Source organism: Microtus oregoni, unplaced genomic scaffold (genome assembly GCF_018167655.1).
Source record: "Microtus oregoni isolate MIOR12 unplaced genomic scaffold, Mior012 000026F_ref0000081, whole genome shotgun sequence".
Lineage (NCBI taxonomy): Eukaryota > Metazoa > Chordata > Mammalia > Rodentia > Cricetidae > Microtus > Microtus oregoni.
The window spans coordinates 33,425,841-33,451,966 of NW_024543085.1; the positions used below are offsets into that span (position 1 = coordinate 33,425,841).

Sequence of the window (26,126 nt, forward strand, 5' to 3'; positions counted from 1 at the left end):
CAACCTGCCATCCTTAGAAATATATAACCACTTCTTTTGCCATGCAAGATGCACAACCACATAAACTGTCCAAATTTCTCCCCAATGAGATCTACATTCACATTGAACAACCTCCAAGGATGTTCCAGAGAGAGGCTCTTGCATGGTAACTCTCCATTTTAAGGTATGTCGGGCCACTATGCAGAACCATCTAGAAACCCAGTACATACCTTCTCTTACTCTGTCCATGAGTCATGGAGAATTTGCCATGAGTCCACACACAGAGACTTGCAGGCAAAGGCGGTACGGCAAGAGTGGGAAATCTGGGCATTAGGGTCGCTTCCTCATTCTGTAACCTGCTAGTCTTCAGTGCTCGCTGAGGTCTGCTCAACGCCTCCAGTTGACAATGGAGTCTTGTGTGCATGATCAACCTTACAATTTGATTGTTCAGATAACACACAGTTCATGATGGGCAGTAACGGGTACCTTGTGAGCCAAGAGCAGGCTTCAGTGTCTGCTAAGGCCCAGTAGCAGGTAAAAGGCTGTTTGTCGTCTGAAGGAAAGTACTTTTTCTGTGAACAATGGCAGGGCTTTGCCCCCAAATCCCAAGACCCTCCACCATAGCTCCCCTGTAGATACCTTCCAAACAGCTCTCTACTTGCTACTGAGAGTTCAGACACTCTTGAGTCTTCCACATTCCATGGCTCAAGCAGCAGAGGAGCATTGCTTTTCAGGCCATTCGGCAAAAGGGCTAAAGTGAAAAATCCAAACGAGGAAAATACTGTCTCTATATAGAGAGGCCTGCTAAGCACTGTGCCCCATTCTTAGTTATCAGGGGGACCAGATGTGACAGCTTATCCTTCCCCACCAAAGGGCAGTCCTGAAATGCAAACACCTCCAGAACTCTCAAAAGTGGACCTTGAAATTTTAGTTGGACTCACTTAGCTTCTTCTGATATGCAAATATCTTATCAATAAGTCTATAATAGTTTGCTGCTTCCTGCCCACTAGTTTCAACCAACATAATGCCGTCAGTGTAATGTACTAGGGTGACATTCATGGAAGGGAAAGGTGATCAAGATCTCAGCAAACTAAACTGCAATCAAGAAGAGAGGATATGGCTGGGCAGTGGTGGTGCACACCTTTAATCCCAGCAATTGGGAGGCAGAGGCAGGTGGATCTCTGTACATTCGAAGCTAGCCTGGTCTACAAGAGCTAGTTCCAGGACAGACACCAAAGCTACAGAAGAAACCTTGTCGAGAGAGAGAGAGAGAGAGAGAGAGAGAGAGAGAGAGAGAGAAGAAAGAAAGAGAGGATATCCCTAATGTAGGACAGTGGAGGTATACTGGATATATCCCCAATGTAATGTAGGACAGTGGAGGTACACTGGATATATCCCTAATGTAGGACAGTGGAGGTACACTGGATATAACCCTAATGTAGGACAGTGGAGGTACACTGGATATATCCCTAATATAGGACAGTGGAGGTACACTGGATATATCCCTAATGTAGGATAGGGAAGGCATACTGGATATATCCCTAATGTAGGATAGGGAAGGTATACTGGATGTATCCCTAATGTAGGATAGGGAAGGTATACTGGATATATCCCTAATGTAGGATAGGGAAGGTATACTGGATGTATCCCTAATGTAGGATAGGGAAGGTATACTGGATATATCCCTAATGTAGGATAGGGAAGGTATACTGGATGTATCCCTAATGTAGGATAGGGAAGGTATACTGGATATATCCCTAATGTAGGATAGGGAAGGTACACTGGATGTATCCCTAATGTAGGATAGGGAAGGTACACTGGATATATCCCTAATGTAGGATAGGGAAGGTATACTGGATGTATCCCTAATGTAGGATAGGGAAGGTATACTGGATGTATCCCTAATGTAGGATAGGGAAGGTACACTGGATATATCCCTAATGTAGGATAGGGAAGGTACACTGGATATATCCCTAATGTAGGATAGGGAAGGTATACTGGAAGTCTTGCCAGCTGAAGCAAACATCTTCTGGAGGGACATAGGATGAGATGGAGGGAAGGATTTACTATATGAAAATGTTTTCATTCCAATAATTTTTCTTACTTACTCTTTCATATTTTCTTCATAGACAAGTAAGTCACTTGTCAACAATAATAGTTTTATTTCTCCCTTTTCAATAACCTTGCCTTTTACCTTTATTGCATGTCTAGGATGATGCTGTAAAGTGGCAAGCGGAGCCATCCGACTTGTTCCTCATCTTGATATTTAACAGTACAAAGACCCTGAGACAGAAGCACTGGAGAAGTCTGGGCAAAGAGTCAAAGGTGCATAGGCTAGCAGGGACCTCACAGCATTGTCCTGCACACTCGGTGATGCAAGTAATAGAAACAAGTGGCCAGCTGTGGTGGCACACATTTGTAAACCCAGAATTCGGGAAGTAGAGGCAGAGGGATCTCAGTGAGTCAGAGGCTATCCTACCAGCCTGGTCTATACAGTGAACTCCAGGAAAGCCAGGACTACATAGAGAAACACCATTTTGAAAAGGAGAAGAAGAAAGGAGGAGGAGGAGGAGGAGGAGGAGGAGGAGGAGGAGGAGGAGGAGAAGCAGCCTCAGCAGCAGCCAAGCAGTACACACCTTTAATCCTAGCACTAGGGGCAAAGGCAAATGAATCTCTGTGAGTTTGAGGTCAGCCTTGTCTCCAGAGTGAGTTCCAGGATGGCCAAGGCTGTTACACAGAGAAACCCAGTCTTGAAAAAATAAACAAAAAAGATAAGGAAGGAGGGAGAAAAGGAAGGAAGGAGGGAGGGAGGGAAGGAAGGAAGGAAGGAAGGAAGGAGGAAAGGAAGGGAGGGAGGGAGGAAGGAAGGAAGGAAGGAAGGAGGGAGGGAAAGAGGGAGGGAGGGAAAGAAGGAAGGAGGGAGGAAGAGAGGGAAGGAGAAGGGAAGGAAGGAGGGAGGGAAGGAAGAAGGGAAGGAAGGAAGGAGGGAGGAAGGGAGGGAAGAGAGAAAGGAGGGAAGGAGGGAAGGAAGGGAGGAAGGAGAAATAGGATCGAGCAGGGTGATTGCCTATGCAGAGACCCACTTTCACATAAGGCCACATTCTGAGCCACCAGGGGTTAAGACTTCAACACACAAATGAGAGGGTGGGGACACAGACTAGTCCACAGCATGGAAGGAAGCTCCAGAGCCCCAGGACTGAGAAGTAGGGAGATCATAGGTTTGAAAGCTGGACAAAGACAACAGATATCAAAAAGAGGGAGGATGGTCCTAAGAGTAAACATGCAAGAGAAGAAAAGTGTCTCAGGAATCATAAAGAGGGTGGGGTTTTCTGGAGTTGCAGTGAGCCTTACCTCATGGGTTGGAAAGAGAGGAGAATTCAGAGTTCAGAGAAGTGTGGAGTCAAGAGGTTGATGAGAAAGGAAGACAAGACAGGTGGAGCCATTGCAGACATGTCTATCAAAACTGAGGCTGTGGAAAAAAGAAGGGAGTAGGATGAGCACTGAAGAGAAAATGAGACGTCAAGGATGAGGTCTGGGGTGGCTTGAAACAGGCTTACATGTTTGACTACTTGGTCTAGGTTGGTGGAAGTATTTGGGAAGGATTAAAAGGTGTGGCTTTGTTCGAGGAGGCGTGGCTTTGTTTGAGGAGACATGTCATGGGTCAAAGCTTCCCACCATCCCAGTATTCCTGCTTGTGGATTGGATGTGAGCTGCCAGTGCTGCTCCAGCACCATTCCTGCCTGTTACCATGCTGCCTGCCAGGATGGTCATGAACGCCTATCCCTCTGGAACTGTAAACCCAATCAAATGCTTTTTCTATAAGTTGCCTTGGTCATGGTGTCTTAACACAGCAATAAAAAAGTAACTAAGACAATTATATTCTTATTCAAGGAAAGGGGCAGTTGATTTTGTGTGTCCTGGGTGCACAGCACACCTAGAAAATGAAAAATGAAGACTTCTACTTTTTCTTTCCAGTTACAGGCACTTAAGACAGTCTCTTTTTTGTCACAGACTTTATCATTTAAATTTCCCTAGAGCTTCCTGCTTGAGCTCAAATTCCCACAGCTGCTGACATAATAAAGAAAGCCCCAGCAGAGCAAGTATTAGCAAGGCCAGTCTCTGTCACCCCAAACCAAAGTAAACCTCAAATCTGTCCTGGTTCTCTCAAGAGAGAAGGAAAATCGAAACAAACACAGTCCTGGCCCCGAAAGGACTTTCCAGTGACTGGTGAGAAAGTGAGAAACAGACTTTTAGTACAAGCCAATCTTTGGGAAAAATGAAAATTGAAGCATTGCTCTGGAGGTTGGTTTGTGTGCACACGTGTGTGGTGTGTGTGTGTGTGTGTGTGTGTGTGCGCGCGCACGCGCGCATGCGCGTGCACCCGTAACAGCACTTTCTGAGAAGGTAGAAAGGGAGTGTAAATTCCAAAGCCAACTAGGACTATAAACAGCACTTGTTTCTTTTTGTTGTCGTTGAGGCAGAATCTCTCGGTAGTCCTAGCTAGCTCAGAACCCACAGGGTAGACCAGTTGGCCTTGAACTCACAGAGATCCTCCTGCCTCTGTCTTTCAAGTGCTGGGATTAGAGGTGTGTGCCACATGCCTGGCTCACTCATATTTCTTTAATCATTTATTTTATAGGGAAACAAAAACCCAGGCAGTGGTGGTGCACACTTTTAATCCCAGCACTTGGGAGGCAGAGGCAGGTGAAACTCTGAGACGGAGGCCAGCCAGTTCTACACAGTGAGTTCTAGGACAGCCAAGGCTACACAAAGAAAACCTGTCTTGAAAAACAACAACAAAAGAATAGACAATTCTCCTGAAAATCATTAAACACACTCATATATATTTAGCTTAATTCTTTTTTTTTGCAGTACCAGGGATCGAATCCAGAGCTCTAAGATCAAATCACACCCCAACCCTCCTTTTCCTTTTTTCAAGGCAGGATCTCACTAAGTTGCATAGGCTGGACTTGAACTCAGTCCCCTCCTGGTTCTCAGCTTTCCCAATTATAGACCTGTACCACCAAAACCTGGCTAGCTATATCCACATATTTCTACATACTCTCAAAATCCCAACTCAGTGACTTGAAGGAAAATAAGAGTAAAATTTGGTGTGAAGTCTTGAGAGAAAAAGAACTCTCATAGAGTTAAATCCAAAGTAACACTGTTTTTGACATTCAAAGCCTGACACCAGGAACACACTGCCAATTGAAGCCACTTCACACTGGCCCTTGAAGGTCTCTGGGGAGGCACTTGAATGGCCTGAGGATTTTCCATAAAATGGCTCTTAAGACGGCCTCTCCCCTTGCAGTCTCCCAGTGCACAGAAGGCTCTTGTGTTCTCTGCCCATGGCAGGATTAGAAGACGCTGGCCACACGCACCAATTTAGCTACACAAGATCAATCTACGAGAGTGTGGCACTTAGAAGGCAAAAGGGGATAAACAAGTGGCAAACTCAACTGCTGGCGAGGAATTTTAGCCCAACAAAACACTGTAGCTAAAAAAGTCACAGGGGGCTTTTCAAAGACTTTTGTCTCTTATCTTGGAACCGAATTCCAGCCAGATCACCTTCATTCAAATAGACAATTTTATCAAGCACTTAAGTCTCGCACTCCTGCCTCTGGCCAGCCAAGGCACTAATGAAGAGCTCACACTAGGAGCAAGTGATTTAAAGCTGCTTCACAGAAAGGGCCACTCTCTCCTCCACCTCCCACACCTCACAACGGACTCCATTGTGGTAACATCGCCTTCGAGTCTGTATCCCAGCATCCAGTGATCTAATTTATGGATCTTGGAAGCAGGGTCCTTCCTGCCATGGAAATTCCCACTTCCTCCTGGCCACAGGCTGTCTCTCAGTGTGATTGGGTGGTACTGGTGCCATCCAGTTCATTTTGGCTCTTGCTGTTGTTTACAGCGTCGGGTCCTCTAGGTGGCGCCCTGGGACACAGAGCAACATTCGCAGCCCGCTGCCTCAGCCTCTTCCACAACCACAACTGGGTCCAGAAAGACCCTCTAGGGGGGAATTCTGCAGGAGCCCCGCTTCTGCCTCAACATACCTTGGCCTTATGTAGGAAGACAGCATTTCCCACAGAGAACAAGATGACACACAGTTTTTCATGGCAGATTTTCCCCGAGTTTCTAAGCTTTTCACTAGGAGTGGCTACCAGCGATTTGCCTTTGGTAACAGTCTAAACTGCACTGGGTTTTTTCCCTTAAAAAAAAAAAAATTAGGCCGGGCGGTGGTGGCGCACGCCTTTAATCCCAGCACTTGGGAGGCAGAGGCAGGCGGATCTTTGTGAGTTCGAGACCAGCCTGGTCTACAAGAGCTAGTTCCAGGACAGGCTCCAAAACCACAGAGAAATCCTGTCTCGAAAAACCAAAAAAAAAAAAAAAAATTAGTTTTGTAGCCGGGCGGTGGTGGCGCACGCCTTTAATCCCAGCACTCGGGAGGCAGAGGCAGGTGGATCTCTGTGAGTTCGAGGCCAGCCTGGTCTACAAGAGCTAGTTCCAGGACAGGAACCAAAAGCTACAGAGAAACCCTGTCTCGAAAAAATAAAAAAAATTAGTTTTGTGCCTGATCTAATGGAAGCTCATCAAAGCCAGCTGGACTGGGACTGAACGAGCATGTAATCAAACCAGACTCTCTGAATGTGGCTGACAATGAGGACTGACTGAGAAGCCAATGATAATGGCACTGGGATTTGTCTCTACTGCATGTACTGGTTTTTCGGGTTCCTAGTCTGTTTGAATGCATACCTTCCTAGGCCTGGATGGAGAGGGGAGGGCCTTGGACTTCCCACAGGGCAGGATACCCTGCCCTCTCTTAGGACTGGAGGGGGAGGGGGTAGGCTGAGTGGGGGAGTGGAAGGAGGGGAGGAAGTGGAAATTTTGAATGGTATTATTTATAAAGCAATTTTTAAAAAGCAAAAAGAAAAATAGTTTTAGCTGGGCTGTGGTTGCATATGCCTTTGATCCCAGTACAGAGACAAGCAGATCTTTGCGAGTTCGAGGCCAGCCTGGTCTACAGAGTCAGTTCTAGGACAGCCAGGGCTACACAGAGAAACCCTGTCTCAAAAAACAAAAGCTAGTTTTACCTCAAAATATCCATTTACCAGTTTCTTTTTTTTTCATATTTACTATCCTATACTAATTACAGTCACAGAAAACTTAAGAGTCCTGTAAGCCAACTCCCTCAGAGAAGAGCAGCCGCTCAAGAAGGTAAAGTCACTTGCCTGCAGTCCCACAGCTGATGAGCTGGTGGCAAAGCCAGAGGCAGCACACACAAAACAGCCTCCGGGCTTGTTCCTGTCACCATTGCAGCTTCCCGTGGATCTCTGGAATCAGTAAACTCCTGGGGATCATTGGTCTCCTCTCAGTGGGTTCTGGGGACCCATGACAAAGGTCTTCCCACACAGTATTGGAAGCATCACTCTTCCGGGGGCTCCAAGACAGTCTCCACCAAATATCTTAAGCAGCACCGTTACCAAAAGTTATGTGACTTAAGTTTCCCTCAGGATGTGCTAATATGGGAACTTGAATCCAGGGCTACCAGCAACAGTTGGCTGTGTTCCCCGGGGGCTGGGGGCAGTCTGGAAGATGTAATGAAGGAAAGACAGAATGGAAAGAGGGTCACAGACGAGGCCAAGTCGCCTTAGGAGAGAAGTTAGAGATCGGGAAGGCAGACCTAAAAGGGTCTGCATCTGGTCCCCTTGGGTTTCCCGTAGACAGAACTAGTAGGAGAAACTGGATGTCCCTTATTTCTCCAAAATGTTAGCTTAAAGTTACTCTTGGAGGGCACACATTTCTGTTTATTAAACAAAAACGAACCTGACCACAAGCACTGTTGTGCCAACACAAGCAGTTTGCAGAGATGGTAAGACTGAGAACCAGGGAGAACCCGAAGTTGCCAATCACCGGCTGGGAGGTTGACAAGCCCCTCCCCTCTAGTTGTCTATCAACTTCACCTTAAAATGCCCTTACCCCTTTTGAGGCTGGTAACTTTCTATCCTTTGTAACAGAACCACCCCCACGATGTGTTTGGTTCCCTTGAAAACAAAGGAGAGGATGGCTCGGTGGTTAAGGGCACTGGCGTCTCCTCCAGGGTACCCGGGTCTGGTTTTTTAGCACACACATAGCCGTTCACAGCCATCTGTAACTCCAGCCTGAAACTCCTCCTTGGGCACTAGGCACACACATAGCACAAATACACAAATGCAGACAAAACACTTAGACATATAAGATAAAAATAAATACATCTCATTTTAAAGGCGTGTGGCAGCGGGGGCGGGGGAGTGGGGGTGCCGGGAGATTCTATTCCCAGGAAGTCCTAGCCATTGAGATTGTTAGAGAGGATGAAAAAGGAGACACAGACCCTGGGTGATGAGGGCCTCTGTTAGCTCTCAGCCCTCCTGCCTCTCCTTTCTCCCTCCTTCCCTTTGCAGTCCTGAGACCCTCTATCCTACCAGGAATTCCAGCCCCTGAATGAACTTGATTTTCCAACCAATTAATTTGTCATCTGAATCTTGGTCTTTGAGGAACAGCAGCCCAGACTGAACTCCAATATTGTTCTCAGAATGGATCTTTACTAGAGATTGGGAGGCCCTCATCAAAGACTAGAGATGGACATCATGTAAGCGCCTCCCATATTCCCATGGGAAGTGTCTTCTCGTAGAGGATACACTTTGCCCTTTCCTGGACTTTTCCAAAGGAAATCAGAGACATAGATAAAATGGGGTGGGGGACACGATTCCCCCCCTTGGCCAGCTCCAGCTCCAGCTACTACCTCCGTGTACAGTCTGACAGCTGACGTGATTATCCGAAGTGTGTTTTTGTTTGTTTGTTTGTTTGTTTTAGGAATGTGTAACCAAACACTGCCTGAACTCTTTGGAAAGGAAATCTTGTGAAAGTTCCTACAGAATGTCTAGCTTTGAGCGATCTGACTTCCTGGTACCCTTTCCAAAGTAAACCTGATACGGATGAGGGGGCCACTGGCTCCTTATTGCCTGTCACTGCATACCTGTGGGAAACAAGCCATTCTGGGGACTCTGAGAATCACCCTGAAGTCCCTCATCGAAGGACAGAGAAGTCAGCCCATCCTGTGTTATGATTACAATCTGGTAAGTAATCACATCTGATAAGTGAATATTTGCCATTGTCTTACAAACAATCTCAAAATGAACAATAACTGATTAAAAAAAAAAAGTAGGGGCTGGACCATTACCCTCGCCCTGACTCACAGATTTGATAGGATGCTGTCAGTTAGGTCAGGACACCGGCAGCTCTTCCAGAGGACCAAGGTTCAGTTCCCAGAAACCATATAGCATAGAGGACCATATGCCCTCTTCCACCTTGGGCACCTGCAGACACATGAGCACACACACTCATGCAGACAGCATAAATAATAACAATAAAAATTTTTAAATATTAAATGTATCTGAGTGGTAGTGGCCCACACCTGTAATTCCAGCTCTTGGGAAGCATAGGCAGGAAGATTCCTGAGTTCAAGGCCAGTCTAGTCTACAGAGTAAGTTTCAGGATAGCCAGAGCTACACAGAAACTATGTCTTGAAAAATAAAACACAAATAATATATTTTTTTCTGCTTAAACAATTGAAATGAATTGCTTGATTTTCTATTGCTTGTCATAATTATTTATGTTGCCTCAGGTTTGCTTATTTTGGTTTTTGTTCATATTTTGGATCTGAGGACAGTTTTGCCAGGTCTCAAACATTTCAGAGACCCTTCAAAGTCTTGCAGATTCTATGCCCTGCTTCTCCCTCTAGTGCCAACCAGATAAATCAATGCTGCTTTACGATGCTCTTTGTAGGTTTATTGGGAGGAAAATATTGAAGAATTTGTTCATGGGGTGGCAGCTTTAGGAGAAAATAAATTCCTCTCTGGATTTTGTACTATCAGAGAGCAAAATTATCCACAATTTAAAGATCATCACTGGATTTACCTGTGATTTCAGAATGGGACACCACCTCATTCTATAACAATGAATAGGGTTTCCAAAAGGCTGAGAAGAGTTGTCTGTATAGACAGGAGAGAAGGAAGGAAGGCCAGATGGGTCATTTCAAGGTGAGTCTCCTTGTGATGTGGGGACAGGAAGACAGAGCAATAGGAAAATGATTCATCCGTTAACATCATGTTACCTTTTTCAAAAGCATCAACATGGGGAATGTGGATAGATGTCAGGGACCATTGTCCTAGAGATGAATGTTTGCAGAGAGCCCCACATCCCAACTATCTTGAGAACTGTGTGTTAACGGAACCACAAAAGAATGTTTCCGCTTACACAAAAAACACCAGATGTGCTAACTGGTGACCTTTGCCACCCCCTACCCCCCACCCCAAGCCAAGTTCCTCATTCAAGAGCTATATAAGCTGTATCCATTACCCTAATATAAAGTGAGACCTTGACAATTGAATTCTGCTTGGTCTCCTTCTTTTCTCTCACCCATGATTCTTACAGGCAGAGCCTCTTCAGACCCTGAATAACTGGACCTGCTGGACGGGTCAGATAAAAACTGTCCAGCTCCTAATACCTTGGAAAGCCAGAGAAGCAGCTTGGGTTCATTTGGTGGCATAGAATGAGCGACCCATGTGGCATGGAATGGTGGCAGGAGCAACCCCACGTGGCGTGGAATGGTAGCATGAGTGACCCCACGTGGCGTGGAATGGTGGCAGGAGCGACCCCACGTGGCATGGAATGGTTGCAGGAGCGACCCCACGTGGCGTGGAATGGTGGCAGGAGCGACCCCATTTTGAGTTTCAGTGTATTCCATTGGGCACGCAGCAGAAGCCTGGTCCACAGTAGCAGCTTTCCATTGTTTTACTTTTCCCTTAACCGTACTGAAAGCACCCAAGCTGCAACTTCCCCTGTCATTTCCAGTTCCTGTATCAGTGAATCGCGTGAGCAGGCTAGCCAGTCACCTTCTTCACACTGAGCCCACAAAGTTCAGGACACATGAGCAGCAGCTGGTGCTTTGAGGTCGTTCTCGGGTCAACATCTACTCCCCGGGATAATTTCTTCATTTCTTATTATTTCAAACTTATTCTACCTTGCTCTAGTGTTTGTCAATAAGCTTCCTCCAGCCCTTTGTGGACCAAGGCAGCACATAAATAAACCAATATATAAACAGCATTATTGTTCCTTAAGACTGCCTTTCTCCATTTCTCTGGTAGTTTGGAGTGATGGGGAACTTTCTGGTAAAATGGGACTTAGTGCGTAGAGTTCTGACCGCCCACCTGCTCTGTGGGCTAAGTGCTCAATGGATTACTTCATCAAGCTATCCCGAGAATTCTAACAGTGTGACAGACACTATTCTCCCATTTTCAGATAGGGAAACTAAGGCTGAGCATTAGATGACTTGCCCAGGACCACCCCGCCTATAAGAGGCAGGGCTGGAATTTGATCCTAGGGGGTTTACTCCACAGCCACTCTACCCATTCCTAGAGGCCGTTCCTGAACTCCCAGCAGAGTCTAGAAATGGGCTGGATTTCTGGAGCTGGAGCTGCAGACTGTCGTAAGCCACCCGGTGTGACTTCAAGGGACTGAGCCTGGGCCATCTACAAGTGCAGTACATGTTTTTATTTTAATATTTATTTTATGTATGTGCCTGAGTGTATGTATTTATGCTGTGTGCATGCAGAGCCTGTAGAGGTTAGGAAAAGACATTGGGTCCCTTGGAACTGGACTTACATACCTATTGTGAACCATCATGTGGGTGCCAAGACTCAAACTCTGTGAGACCAACAAGTGCTCTTAACCACTAGGGCATCTCTCCAGCCCGCAGTACATGTTCTTACCAGCTAGCCACCTCTGGCCTCTCTTCTTTTTTTGATTATTTAATTTTGAGATACTGGGGATGGAACAACCCAAACCCAGGTTCTTTGGACATGGAAGACAATCATTCTATCACTGAGCTACATACCCTCACCTTCCCAGATATTTTTTTACTACATTTTAAAGTTGCATATATGTAGACTATGTCTGTGTGTATGTGTGTGTGTAATTTCTCCTTCCTCCCTCTACCCTCTCCCATGATCTCCCCCTCACCCCACTCCCTCACAAATTCATAGCCTCTTTAAAAATATTAGCATTACATATATATACAACTCAGGCTGGTAGTGAACTTACTATGTATCCCAGGTTGGCCTGAATCTCAAAATCCTCCTGCCTCAGACCCATAGTCTCCAGCAGTGCAGGTATGTGGACCATTCCCAGCTTGGAATCTGGCCTCCCAAATGCCTCTCAATTCTGTTGCTCTAGCCTCAACCCAACTTCTTATTTCAGAGTCTGGCTATCTCTGCGAGGGCATGAAATAGCCAGTGAGCTGATCTTCCTGCATGCAGGTCTGTTTTCAAACCCCTTCGGAAGCCCGACACGTCCATATCTATAAGTTCCGTAGAGACGGCTTCCCAATGGTAGGAAAAAGCCCAGTTTCCTTTGTCATGTATTCAGGACTATTCCAGATCTGTCCTCAGTCTATTCAGATAAACTGTGACCGTCTCCTCCCCCACCCCCACCTGTGCTCCCAGAACTCACTATCTAGAGGGGGGATATCTTGAAGGCCCTGTGCACACTCGTGTGCCTGGTGAGCTACACATTTTTGATGGATCAAAAACCCCATCTCCGCTGTAAAACGTTCTCTCTCTCAACCCCCTTACCTCCAACCACGGGCCAGGCACAGTGTTGCTACTTGGACACTGGTGAATGTCCAAACAGTGACTGGCTTGCCCTCCACCTGAAATTGAGCTGCCTGAAGCACTTCTACCCTACCCCCCAAATCAGCGCTCACACTGATTTATTCCTTTGGAAGCAGCTGAAGCAGGTGCCCTTCTGGGCCACTACATGTCCTTCCACAGAGTTTCTCTGGTTTATTTTACTTTGTGGTTTTTGTGGTTGTTGGGGTTTAGAGGCTTTTGAGGGAGAGAGAAAGGCCTCACATAGCCCAGGCTGGCCTTGAACCCTTGAACCTCCTGCTTTCGCCTCTTCTGTGCTGGTGTTACAGGAGTGAGCGGCCAGGCATGATCACTTTCTCCAGGGCTTTGAGTGAGCGGGACTGCACCCATCACTTCCTTACTGGGCTGACTGTGTGTGAGAACACAGCGTGCAGATGCCGTAGACCTGCCACACTCACAGCTCTCTCACTTTAGATGTGCGAGACCTGCCTGAAGAACGCGTAACTCCCCTCTGCACACGCCAACTTCCACACCAGCCTAATGTCGCTTCCTCTGTAAGCCCGCCCACTGCTCCTCTCATTTTCTTCTCTCTTCCCATAACTGTCTTACCACATTACATCCAAATTCTTCCTCGCATGACCTCTCTGCAGGAGTGTGCTCTCCTCAAGGACAGGAGCCCGGTCTCAGTGACCTCGGAGTCTCTGTGCTAGTGAGGCTCATGGGTGCCTTGCACTCTCAAGGTGAGCGTGCAACACTGCAGTCAACTCCCCTCAGCTTCTCTGTCATTTCCTGACATTCCAGTGACTTGTCATCAATTAGAGTCTGATCATAGTAAATGGAAAATTCCAGAAGCAATTCCTAAGTTATTATTATTTAGTTTTTCGAAACAAGGTTTCTCTATATCTCCCTGACTGTCCTGGAACTCCCTCTGAGGACCAGGCTGGTCTCAAACTCAGAGATCCACCTGCTTCTGCCTCCCGAGTGCTGGGATTAAACTATTATAACCATAAATTAAATGTTATCTTAGGTATGTATGCGTATGTGTGTGCTTCAGCAGCGTTCATGATTTCAATCGTCCCCTAGAGATCTCGGAATGCACTCCCTTAGGTAAGAACACTCAGATGGGAACACCATCCGTCATTCAGACTGAAAGCAGGGTTCCATCAGACTGTTGCTACTCAGTCCAGCATCTTCGCACAGACTCCTGATGTGGCTACACATTCTCCAGTTGGCATAGATAGTACTCAGCCTGGCGCTCCAGGCCTCCCACTGCCATGCTGACCAAGATTTATCCATACCAATCGCAGTGGGCTTCCGGGCACCACTCTGTCTGTGGCCTCTCCATGCATCCGTCTTCCTTCAGCAATCCCTCTTTCTCCTCTTTACCCCTCGAAATACTGTGCATGCTTCAAGGCCCAGTACAAATGTCACTTTTCCCCCTAACGTGTCCTATCAGAAGAGGTGGCTTGGCTCTGGCCACTGATGCCCAAAGTCCTTAACCATTTAGTCATTCCCTTGGCTACTCGGGATCTTGTGTTTTGTAACAGCAGCACCTGAGTGGATACAAGTCAGTGCTCAATAAATAACGGAGACACTGGCTTAGGGAATCTACACTCCGCCTGCAGGTGAAGCTGTGTAGCAAGGCCAGCCCCAAGGAACCAGCCAGTGATTCCCTTCCCTTTTCCTTAAGGGGAACAATTTTGTTTCAAAAACAGAAAACAGGGATTGCCCCTCCTCTCCTCCTCCAGCCACAGTTACAGAGGCAGAGCTGGGTGTGACAGGCAGTTTCTTTGGCTCCACCCTCTTTCTTTTCCCCCAAACACTGAACAGATACCCAGCTCCTACAGGACAGGAGTCACCTCAAACACCACGCACACAGGACCCAGGGTCCCCAACCCGGGGCACCCCTGTGCCAACATGGCCCAGACAGGTGTCCCCCTCTGCAGCCCTGGGTACCTCACCTCTGCCTCGCAGGCCACCCTGCTCTTCAGCCTGGTCCTCGCCTCCTTCCACTTGTTCTGCGGTACAGGTAATAGTTCTGAGCTTTTTTCTTGGCCACCTTGGGAAGGGGAGGGCAGGACTGAGAGGGAGGGGAGGATTCCTTGGCCCGGGTTGGCCCTGCAGGGTGGAAAGAGGAAACAGAAGTTTCCCTGGAGGATTAGGCAGGGAACCCCGGTGGGAGTCAGCTGGGGTGTCTTGGGTTTGTCTGTCACACTCAATTCCTTTGCGAGGATAGCAGCAGGCACCCGGTGGTCCTTGCCACGAAGAAAAAAAAATGCGGATTCGTCAGTATCTCGCTTACCATGGGGCCAAACTGGTAGAAAATGTGTGGCTTCCCGCTATTTTCCGGGGCTCCTTTAGGCTCTCTCAAGGATGCGCCCTCGTCTTCCCTTAGAACAGGCAGACGTTCCCTCCAGCCTGGACTTCCTCTAGAAAACTACCCCTAGCTCTCCACTCTCCCTGAGCGATCCCAGCGCAGGTGTCAGAAACTTGGGATTTCCACCCCAGGGTCTCAAGAGGCCTAGCTTTCCCAGGCTGGGCTCTGCACCTGAGTGAGCATCCAGAGGTCTGGCTTCCTCTCTCCTGCTTCTGGCTTTGACCCTGCCCCAAGCTTTCTCAGCGCGGCCCCACTCCTGACAGATGCCTCTCATCCTGAATCTCTCCTGTGGGGACTCTCAGAACACCCTTGGGACCCGCCAGAACCACTGGCTGTATGATCTTGAGCGAATTACTTCATCTCTCTGTGTCCAGATTCCTTGTTTATAACACTGGGGTAAACAGAACCATGATTTATAAGGTAACTTCTACGGAAGAGATGAGCTAATAGCTTGTAAAAGATTTACAACAAAATGTGGCAAGCACACCATGAACAGAAGCAGGGGTGTTAGTTTTTGTAGTGGTTAATTTTCTCCTGCTTACCGCGACAGTGCCGTGTTAGGTCTCCCCTGGTGCACTAGTCCCTGGCTGGTTCTCAGAATGCTAGAGAGTGACAGTCAAATACTTGGGAATTCCCCTGGGCGATTCCATCTGAAGCACCTAAAACTGCGGACTTGGAGTGCGTTTTGACCTCCAAAAAACGACAACTCAGAGTGGTGACTTTAATCCCCGCACTTGGGAGGCAGAGACAAGCAGGTCTCTGAATTCGAGGCCAGCCTGGTCTACAGAGTGAGTTCAGGACAGAGAAACCCTGTCTCAAAACCCAATAAATAAATACATAAGTACCAATAAATAGATAAGACAGTTTCATAGGATTCAACCTAACACTGGTATCTAAGATTTTTGTTACTTTCGTTTCTCTCCATTCACTTATTCTGTCTCGAGAACATTCCCCATCCCCCACCCCCGTGGAGAGGAGAGATAAAGGCTACTGAAGTGACCGGGTTTTGAAGGAAAACTCTTTCTTATTTTTATTTTTTTCTGTTTGCTTTGGCCTTGTAAATAGATGAAGGAAAACTCTTAATGTCCAGGAATCAGTTTCTCCAAAACAAAGCCCAACTCCAAGCTGTGTAAATAATTTACAACAGTAGTCAGATCATATCAAGGTAATCACCATACTTCTGGGTGGGGGAGGGACGGGGACCTGGTGGCAGCAGTTTTATGGTCCTCAATGACCCTGTGCTGGGTGTCAACAGTACCTCTGAAGGACACACCACTCACTGGAAGTGTGGCATTGAGAGGTCTAGGCTCTCCCTCCCATTTTCAAGGAAACAGCAGTATCATTTCCCAAAGGACTCTTCAGTCTCTTGGGTGAGCAGGAGCTCAGTTGGGGAAGTGCTGCCTAGCAGGAACCCAGCACCCATGGAACCCATGGTGTATGCCTGTCATCCTAGCACTGGGAGGTAGAGGCAGGAGAGTTGGGAGTCTGTTGCATTGCAGGCTCAAGGCCAGCCAGAGATTCCTGAGAGTCTGTCTTTAAAAACACATTTTAAAACACAAATGGACAAACAGAAGCAAACAAATAAAAACCTGCTTGTAATCTGCCTACCTAGGTTGGTATTTGTGTGGGTAGAATTTTCTTCCATGTAAGTGCTTCAGGTTGAACTGTGCTTCCAATAAGGTGGCCATCAGCCACACAGGTGACACCTGAGAACAATTCACATGTGACTAAAGTGATGAGAAAGATGAACTCTTCTTTTCTTTTCTTTCTTTCTTTTTTTTTTTTTTTTTTTTTTTTTTTTTTGAGACAGGGTTTCTCTGTAGCTTTGGAGCCTGTCCTGGAACTCGCTCTGTAGACCAGGCTGACCTCGAACTCACAGAGATCCGCCTGCCTCTGCCTCCTGAGTACTGGGATTAAAGGTGTGCACCACCACTGCACGGCTAAAAGATAAATTTTTAACTTAAATTCATTTTTTAAAAAAATCAACTTAAAGAGGCAGTCGGATCTCTATGAGTTAAAGGCGAGCCTGGTCTATAGAGTAAGTTCCAGGACAGCAAGGGCTACATAGAAAAGGCCTGTCTTAAAAAACCAAAAATAAATAAATAAATAAGATAAAAGGGTTGGAGAGATGGCTCAGTGGTTATGAGCACTGACTGCTCTTCCAAAGGACCCAGGTTCAATTCCCAGCACCTGCACTGCAGTTCACAACTGTCTGTAATTCCAGTTTTCCAGTTCCAGGGGCTCTGACACCCACACACAGACATACATGCAGGCAAAACACCAATATACATTATATATATATATATTTACAAAAACAAATTAAATAGTCACAATGGCAGAGCTGCTGCTGCTATTCTGGGCTGCACGGACGTAATTTCCCTTCTCTGAATCCAAACGTTTGTCTCTATAAACCAGCACTCCTCCACAGACAGAACTTTTAGAATTCCCCCATCCTTCCTTGTCAACTGGGAGACAGTTACAAGCACTGACTATTCTGGAAAGCGGTAGACTTGTCCACATGAGAAGTTGTTTTTGTTGATACCTGTACACCTGGGTAACTACATCACAACCCTCAGAGATAAAGAATCAGGGTCAGATTTCCGTGGTTTATTTGTTGACATGTTGGAAAGAAACCGAATCTGCTGTGAAAGAGACATTCTAGACTGTTCAGTGCTTGATTCGATTCATGCTGGAATGACCGTCCTATAGCTATCCGCACAGGAAGCAGCCGTGGGCAGCGGGTCCTTTTTGGTTTTGCTTTGTTTTCTTTGGGACAGGGTCTCACTCTGTAGCCCTGACTGGCCTGGAACTTTCTATGTAGACCAGGTTGGCTTGGAACTCAGAGATCCCTCTCAGTTTCTTCATCCCAAGTGCTGGGATTAAAGGAGTGTGCCACCATGCTTCCCTGAAAAGCTTAAAGAAAGAGGAGAAAGAAGAAGGAGAAGAAGGAGGAGGAGGAGGAGGAGGAGGAGGAGGAGGAGGAGAAGAAGAAGAAGAAGAAGAAGAAGAAGAAGAAGAAGAAGAGACTATAAAAAGGGACTGAACTTGGGTCAATACAGACACACACACACACACACACACACACACACACACACGCATATCCATGTTTACTGCTGCACTGTTTATAGTAGCTAAAAAATGGAGCCAGCCTGGATGTCCATCAACGGATGAATGGATGACGGGCATGTGGTGCAGATGCATGAGTTTTACTCAGACATCAGGAACAAAATGATGTCATTTACAGGAAAATGGATAGAATTAGATAGAATCATGATAAGCAAAATAAGACAAACTCTGAAAGACATATTTCACAGATTTCATCTCATATGTGCAATCCAGAGAAATACAGCAAGATTTGGATGCCATTTCACAAACATGGGAGAGGGACTGTTCTAGCTTGCTTCTCTATTGCTGGGACAAAACACTGACCAAAAGTAAATTGACAAGGGAAGGGATTATTTCACACGAGTTTACAATCCACCAGCAAGGAATGCCAAGGCAGAAACCATGAAGCAAGACCTGAAGCAGAGGCCATGAAGGAACACTAGCTTGCTCTTCCATGGGTCATAGCTTGCTATTTTTTTTTTCTAGAGCCTGTCCTGGAACTTGCTCTGTAGACCAGGCTGGCCTCGAATTCACAGAGATCCATTCGTCTCTGCCTCCCAAGTGCTGAGATTAAAGGCATATGCTACCACCGCTCTGGAACCAGAGTTCTAGGACAGTCAGAGCTACACAGAAAAACCCTTTCTCAAAAAAACAAAACAAAAAGGGAGAATAATCCTTCATTTGAACTCGTAATACAAACATCACTGACTGGGGGACTTTAACAAAAAGGTACTTGCTCATGGTTCTGGAGGTTCATCTAGGTCAAGGTGTAGACAGGGGTTACATCCTGGGGTTACAGATGGCCTCTGCCTCACTGTGACCATGAATGGCCATTCCTCTAAGCCCGAGCATTAGCATCTCTTCTTCCTTCTTGTTTTGTATTTGAGACAGGGTTTTATTCTGTAGACCTGGAATTCACAGAGATTCACCTGCCTCTGCTTCCTGAGTGCTGGGATCCTAGGATTCCACACAGCTTTATTTAGCCTGAATTACTCTTTTGTCTGTCTCCAAATGCAGCCCCATTGGAGGGTTAGGGCTCCTTCTGCTGAACGTGGAGAATAGGACACAATCCCTTACCAGAGTCTTAATGTCGCATCAAGCTCTACTGTCTTCACTGGCTCTTCTAGAAAACTGTCATTATACTCATTGCCCATGCACTAAATAATTCAAACCCTCTGCCCAGGACTCATTTTGCCTTCCGCCTGACACCATCTCTTGCCTTTTCTTACAGAAGCCAGCAGCGGCAACTCTACCCTGAGTATACACCACCCAGACCCTGGGACCCTGGAGCAGTGTGCCAGTAAGCTTCCCCTGATCCTAGAGCCATCCCTGGAGCTAGGAAGGAAACTTGGGCCTCTCTCCATCCACTAATGGGTGTCAGATGACCGACCCAGTGACGGCCTGCTCTTCCCAGACAATGGGGGGGGGGATTGTCCCAGCATTGTTTACAGAGCAGATTAAGAGCTAGCTTGGCTTTGATCTCAATAATATCACACACAGGTGGGTTTAATGGCTCATGCCCTGGCCAAGAGCCAAAGGTGCCCTGAATATAAATGTTCTAACATTTGGAGGTAAGAGGCCTAATAAAAACAGCTGGTCCACCAGGCAGTGGTGGCATACACTTTTGTTTTTAAAATAATGACTTTAATTATGTATACAGTGTTCTGTCTGCATGCTAGAAGAGAGTACCAGACTTCACTATAGATGGTTGTGAGCCACCTTGTGGTTGCTGGAAATTGAACTCAGGACCTCTGGAAAAGCAGCCAGTTCTTTACCTCTGAGCCATCTCGCCAGCCCAGTGGCATATGCTTTTAATCCCAGCACTAGGGAGACAGAGGCAGGTGGATCTCTGTGAATTTGAGGCCAGCCTGGCCTACAGAGTGAGTTCCAGGACAGCCACGACAGCTATGCAGAGAAACCCTGACTCCTGACTCAAAACAAGAAGAAAACAAAACAAAACAAAACAAAACAACAAAAAAAAACCCCAGTTGGTTCAACCTCTGCCCAAAGCAGGAGCTGCTTGAAGACTCTTTCCTTATTTCCGTTCATCCTCCTGAGATGTTTCCAGGGGCAGGGTGCTCAGAGAGCAAAGAGAAATTTCTATCACACGTGTCCAATCAACAGAAAGCTTTGCTTCATCTTGACTGTGGCCCCTTTATCCTGTCCTCATCAGATGACAACTGTCCTTACCTGTGTGTGTGTTCATAAAGAGGGGGATGGGCAGCAATACTTAAAAGGCCGAGAATACAGCGGCGGGGTCTACGGACTGGAGCGCGAGCTCTAATTCTGTCATCTGTGGTCTTGGGCAATGAACGTCCAGTTTGGGTTTTTTTGTATGAAGTAGGGATAATAGCTGGATCTATCACAGGGCTGGAGTGTAGCTCCGCGGCCAAGCCTATGCTCGTTCAAGGTCCTGAGCTCAACCCGCATCACCCAAACAGTGGTGATGATCGATCGCTGATACTACCTTGGGCAAAGAGTATAAGCCCAACAAGTAGCAAACAAGAAGCTTCTAAAGGTCAGCTGCTGTCTCGCGTTCTCTTAGCTGATTTGGGAGGGAGTGGGTGTGGCTGGTGTGTTACGTTCCCTTCTTGCTCCTCCCCCACCAGATGTGGACTTCTGCCCACAAGCCTCGCTGTGCTGCCGAGCTTCAGTGGATGAGTACGGTTGGATTGCTGCGGCGGTCGGCTGGAGTCTCTGGTTCCTCACCCTCATCCTGCTGTGTGTGGACAAACTGATGAAACTAACTCCAGAGGAGCCCAAAGACCTGGCAGCGTGAGCCACGGCTCCAACAATGGCTATTCCCACTGTGTGTGGAGACTAGAGGGAGGGGAGGAGCTTTCGAGAAGCAGGGCTTCTGCCACTTTTAAAGTCATTTGCTCCTCGATGTCTCTGGCTCCTTTGTTATGGCTTCGGTGCTGTCGAGCAAATCCAGGTCATTGCATAAGCTACGCGCGCACTTTGCTGTGGAGCACGCCCTCATTGCTGCACGCATGCCCACTTCAGCTGCTTCTCCAAAGTGGGGAAGGCGAGGCCAGAGCTGTCTGAACAACCTCCATTTTTCAGGGTCCCTACGGTGCCGCTCCTCTTCTACCCCGAGCTTTCTTGTGGGTGCAGTCTTTTAGGGGACAGATTTGAAAAGCAGGATATTGGCTCCACCTACTCCAGGCAAGGGCACAGCAATCATCCTGAAGTGGGAACAGCACCCCAACTCATCCCGCCTCCTTCCCAAGCCCAGTTCCTCCCACCCTCCATCTTTCTTCTCTGCGTCTCTCTGGCTGTCCAGCCCCACCTGTTTTAGTTACTTAGTTTTTTTCTTTTCACGTGTATGCGTGTGCACTTGCATGAGCTCATGTACACGTGTGTACAGTGCTCCTAGAGGGTGTCCTATCCCCTGGGACTGGAGTTCGAGATGGCCATGAGCCACCATGTACGTGCCTGGACTGAACCCAGGTCCTTTGCAAGAGTAACAAGTGCTCTTGACTGCTGAGTCTCTCCAGGCTCAAGTACTTGTTTTTAAAAGATGAGAGATTTAGTATTCTGGCCGATGTGACCAGAAATACATCACTTTACTAAGTATCAACTTTCTTATGTAAGAATTAGATCCAGCCAGTGGTTTAACACTCGAGCCGAGAAAACCCACCCAGCAGTTTGGACTGTTATGTGGGAGGTGGTGGGCACGTGGCTTGTCTTTCCCATGTGAGCCGCCTCACTCTTACGGATTTCATCTGCAGCTTTGTTTTGCCTGTTTAATTTTTTTGTTTTGTTTTTGAGACAAAAATCTCTTGTAATCCAGGCTGGCCTGTGAACTCCACATATAACTGAGAACTGGTTTCTCATGGCCCAGGCTAGCCTTGAACTTCCAATCCCCCTGCCTCCCCTCCACCCCCGCCAGTCTGGGATTGTAGGTATGTACCACCACACGCAGCCTGGGTATGCAGTGCTAGGTACAAAATTGTGCCATGTTTCAGTACATTAAGGACATGGTAGGGCTGGGAGCCGTGATTGAAATGATGACTCTGGGGCAGAATGAGACCACCAGGACTGACCCATAGGGCACAAGCCGCAGCTCGGTTTGGAAGTGTGCAAAGAGACACGGGCTTCGGGTTCCCAAGCTGAATATGGAGGTATACACCAAACAGTGACCCGAGACCCTTGCTGATGCATTCCTGACCACTCTGACTTTCTAAGACACCAGAAAACATGGGTCAGGTAGGAAGAGGTTTTTTTTTTTTTTTAAAAAAATATTTTATTTATTTATTATGTTTACAATATTCTGTCTGTGTGTATGTCTGCAGGCCAGAAGAGGGGACCAGACCCCATTACAGATGGTTGTGAGCCACCATGTGGTTGCTGGGAATTGAACTCAGGACCTTTGGAAGAGCAGGCAATGCTCTTAACCTCTGAGCCATCTCTCCAGCCCCCAAGGAAGAGGTTTTTTAATGGTTGTTAAATTCTTTTAAACGTCTTGATACCAATTTCCCAGATTCGATGAATTGCTGTAAGAACTGAATCTCCGGGGAGACAAGCAGAGCCCCCAACATCTCCAGGCATTCAGAGAGGCAGCCTTCTTACCTGTCTCTCTGGATAGAAGTCACTAGAAGGTTCAAGATCAACAGGAACAAGCACAGCTCTCATTCCCCAACCTTCTGAGGGCAATTCCCCCAGAAAGGACTCAAGGGACAGGGACTGGGAGAGGTGAACCCTGAACACAGTGGGTGTGGCGGGATGCATCTGCAGAGAAGGAAATCCGCACCTAGGGATGAGAAAAGGGTGGCAACATTTGATGCCTTTTCACCCAGAGGCGCTACACATGACATTTAACGTCATGCATACATGCCAGAGGTGCTTCACCAGACATTAACGTCATGCATACATGTAATTTTGACCTGCATCTACGGGAATCCATGAGACCCGAGATGATGCGAGCTGACTAGGTCAATTTGGATTTTATTTTACTAGATTTACTCATTCTATGAGTGTTTTGCCTGCCTGCATGTCTGTGCACCATGTGTGTGCCTGGTGCCTGCAGAGGTCAGCAGATGATGCTGAATGCCCAGGAACTGGAGTTGCAGATGGTGCTGAGCCACCACATGGGTGCTGGAAACTGAGGCTCTCTCTCTCCCCTCCCCTCCCCGCTTCTCTGCTGTGGATATAATGTAACCAGCTGCCTCACTCCTCTGCATGATTTCCTCGCCAGGATGGTTGTAGCCTCAAAGTGTGAGCCAAAAGAACTTTCCCCCCTTAGTGGCTTGTCTGGTGTCTGGTCCCAGCCACAGAGGTCACAGGTTACTGGAGCACTGGCTAATTCCTGGCAGCCACATGGTGACTTACAACCATGTGAAACTCCAGTTCCAGGGCACCTGGCCCCTTCCTCTCACATCCCTGGGCACTACACTTACATGGTACACACAGGCAAAGCACCCAAACACATAAGTGGAAAGAAAAAGTAACTCATACAAAGAGAGATGGCAAAGTGGAGCAAGGAGGATGGGGGTACAAAAACAGTGTGCAGTGTGGCCACTGCTCCACTCTGTCACCATGCTAGCCCACACAACAGACAGTAACCCTTTTTAAACTGACAAGTAACTAATATACAAATGAAAACGGACCCTTTCCACCCAAAGGATTCTTTTCTTTGGCTACAGGGATAATACAGTGAGTCATAGAATAAACTAAGAGCAGCACTGGGGGCAACTGGGTTCTACCTCCCCCTCCCCCACCCTACACAAGGCTATACCTCAAGAGTTATGACTTGTCTGTTTGGTGGCCAGCAAATGATTATAAAATGCCTCTTAAAATGTATGTATACTCGCCCCATGTGGTGGTGCACGCCTTTAATCCCAGCACTCTGGAGACAGAGGCAGGTGGATCTCTGTGGATTTGAGTCCAGCCTGATCTATAAGAGCTAGTTTCAGGACAGGCGTCAAAGCTACAGAGAAATCCTGTCTCAAAAAATAAAATAAAAAAAAATTATGTATACTCTGTGCACACTTCCACAGCACATATCCTACAACTGAATTCCGGGAAGACGAGCACGGCCCTTGTGTGAGGATGACACGCGTTTGTGAAGCTCTCCATACTTTTGGCCCAAGAACTGCAGAACAAGGGGTGGAAAGACTGTGAGAGCCAGAACTGGAAGTCTCCTGGGAGATCATGTCTCCTAGAAACAACAGGGAAGCAATTCCAGGAAGTCTCATCAACATGGTACCTAAATATGACCCGAACAAGCAAGACACCAATAGACCTGCTACTGTGGAGGAGGGAAAGCCCAGGAGGCCTCAATCTTAGAAGAAGACCTCCAGGCAACTAAGGAATGGGGAAGGCTGGAGAAATGGCCTTCCCCAGGGATGAGCTCCCAGATTGGTTATCCGATACCAAATGGTCAGCCCTGAAAAAAATACATGCAAGTAACATACAAACTTAGCAGACTTAGTACACACACACACACACACACACACACACACACTTAGGGATACATGTAACAATTTAAAAATGAGGCCAGGAAAAATTATGTATAGTAAACATGTGTCTACATAAGGGCCAGCCAAATAATTTCTGATCCAATAGAAAAATAATTTGCTAGTTGGTGGTGGCACATGCCTTTAATCCCAGCACTCTGGAGCTAGAGGCAGGCAGATCTCTGAGTTTGAGATCAGCCTGGTCTACAGACTGAGTTTAGGACAGTCAGGGCTACACAGAGAAACCCTGTCTTGAAAAAAAATTAATTAAAAGGTACAAAAACAAAGCAAACAAAATCCAGGGAGATACTCTAGAAAAATAATAGTTGCCTCCAACACTTTGCTATTTAGATAACGTTACATATTAGGGAAAAAAAACCCAAATATCAAACAATAACGTAATGTTAAAACGAATGACCTTCTGGGCTGTTTCCTCTCAAAGGCCCCAGGATTCCTTTAAGGCTCACCCACCCTGACACTAAAGGAGGTCGAAAGGTGAGGTTACAAGGTTCTGAGGTTACACACGACAAGATCCATCACTGTGTACAATGAGGACACACGAAAACTCACCAGACTGTATATAAATCCTACCGATACTTCGATGAATGCATAATGCATTTACTGAACATTTACCACATCCCAGTCATAGGACAGAGACTTTTCTTAAAGCACTGGGAATGTGGAAGAGAGAGGAGGGTCTGTGAGCAAGACACCATGAAGGTCACACATGTGTCCTTGTTAGTGTGGTGGTCCACGTGGAGGCCAGAGGTGGCCATCAGCTATTTCCCTTCATTTGCTCCACACCTTTATTCATATTGTTGATAGGGACGGCTTAGTGTGAAGTCAGCTTGGAAGAAAAATGTGCTGAACAATCCCAATCACAGAACATTTTTAACATTAACACGGTCAGCATTTACTTATGTGTATGCGTGCATAAGCTCTGTGTGTGTGTGCGCGCGTGGGCACACACACGAGCCAGAGAGTGATTTTCTCTATTGCTCCTTATTCTCTGAGACAGTCACTGAAACCTGAGCTCACTCACAGACCCCTGGGATTCTCTTGTTTATGCCTTCCAGTGCAGGGGTCATAGGTCATACATGCACACCTGGGGTTTTACCTGGCTGTGAGGAGCCCCAACCTCAGATCCTTATGTACAGCAAGCACTTTGCCCACTGAGCCATCTCTCTAGCTCTTACCTACAAAAGTATTTATTTGTACGTGTGTGAGTGTTGTCTGCATAGATATGTGTACCACCTGTGTTCCTGCTTCCCTCAGAGGTCAAGCAGGGCATTAGATTCCCTGAAACTGGATTTGTGGGCAGCCACTAAATGGGTGCAGGGAACTGAGTCTAAGTCCTCTACAAGAGCATTCAGTGCTCCCAACCACTAAGACAACCCTCCATTCCCCACCTAGCTTTTTTAAAAGCCTAAAATTTACTAGAATTTTGATGCTGGCATCTTCAGTGTAGTTATAGTAGCTTTTGTTTTCTTCATTAATGCCATGTAGACTTTGGGTCAG

The 26,126-nt window shown here is 47.0% G+C and overlaps 1 protein-coding gene across 1 annotated transcript; it reads left to right on the top strand.

Moving 5' to 3' along the window:
* Nucleotides 1–8,954: 8,954 nt before the first annotated feature.
* Tmem213 (transmembrane protein 213) lies at nt 8,955–20,974 on the top strand. The gene is made up of 4 exons (XM_041675391.1): nt 8,955–9,095; nt 14,496–14,694; nt 19,379–19,447; nt 20,757–20,974. Exons 1-4 carry the CDS (start codon nt 8,955–8,957, stop codon nt 20,924–20,926), a joined length of 579 nt encoding a protein of 192 aa, XP_041531325.1. The 3' UTR covers nt 20,927–20,974.
* Nucleotides 20,975–26,126: the final 5,152 nt, after the last annotated feature.

Bases quoted from the DNA above. Each gene is read 5' to 3' on its own strand.
- Tmem213 (XM_041675391.1), top strand. From the start codon at position 8,955: ATGAGGGGGCCACTGGCTCCTTATTGCCTGTCACTGCATACCTGTGGG. The intron at 9,096-14,495 runs GTAAGTAATCAC...AACACTGAACAG, and splicing joins TGTGTTATGATTACAATCTG to ATACCCAGCTCCTACAGGAC. The intron at 19,448-20,756 runs GTAAGCTTCCCC...CTCCCCCACCAG, and splicing joins GACCCTGGAGCAGTGTGCCA to ATGTGGACTTCTGCCCACAA.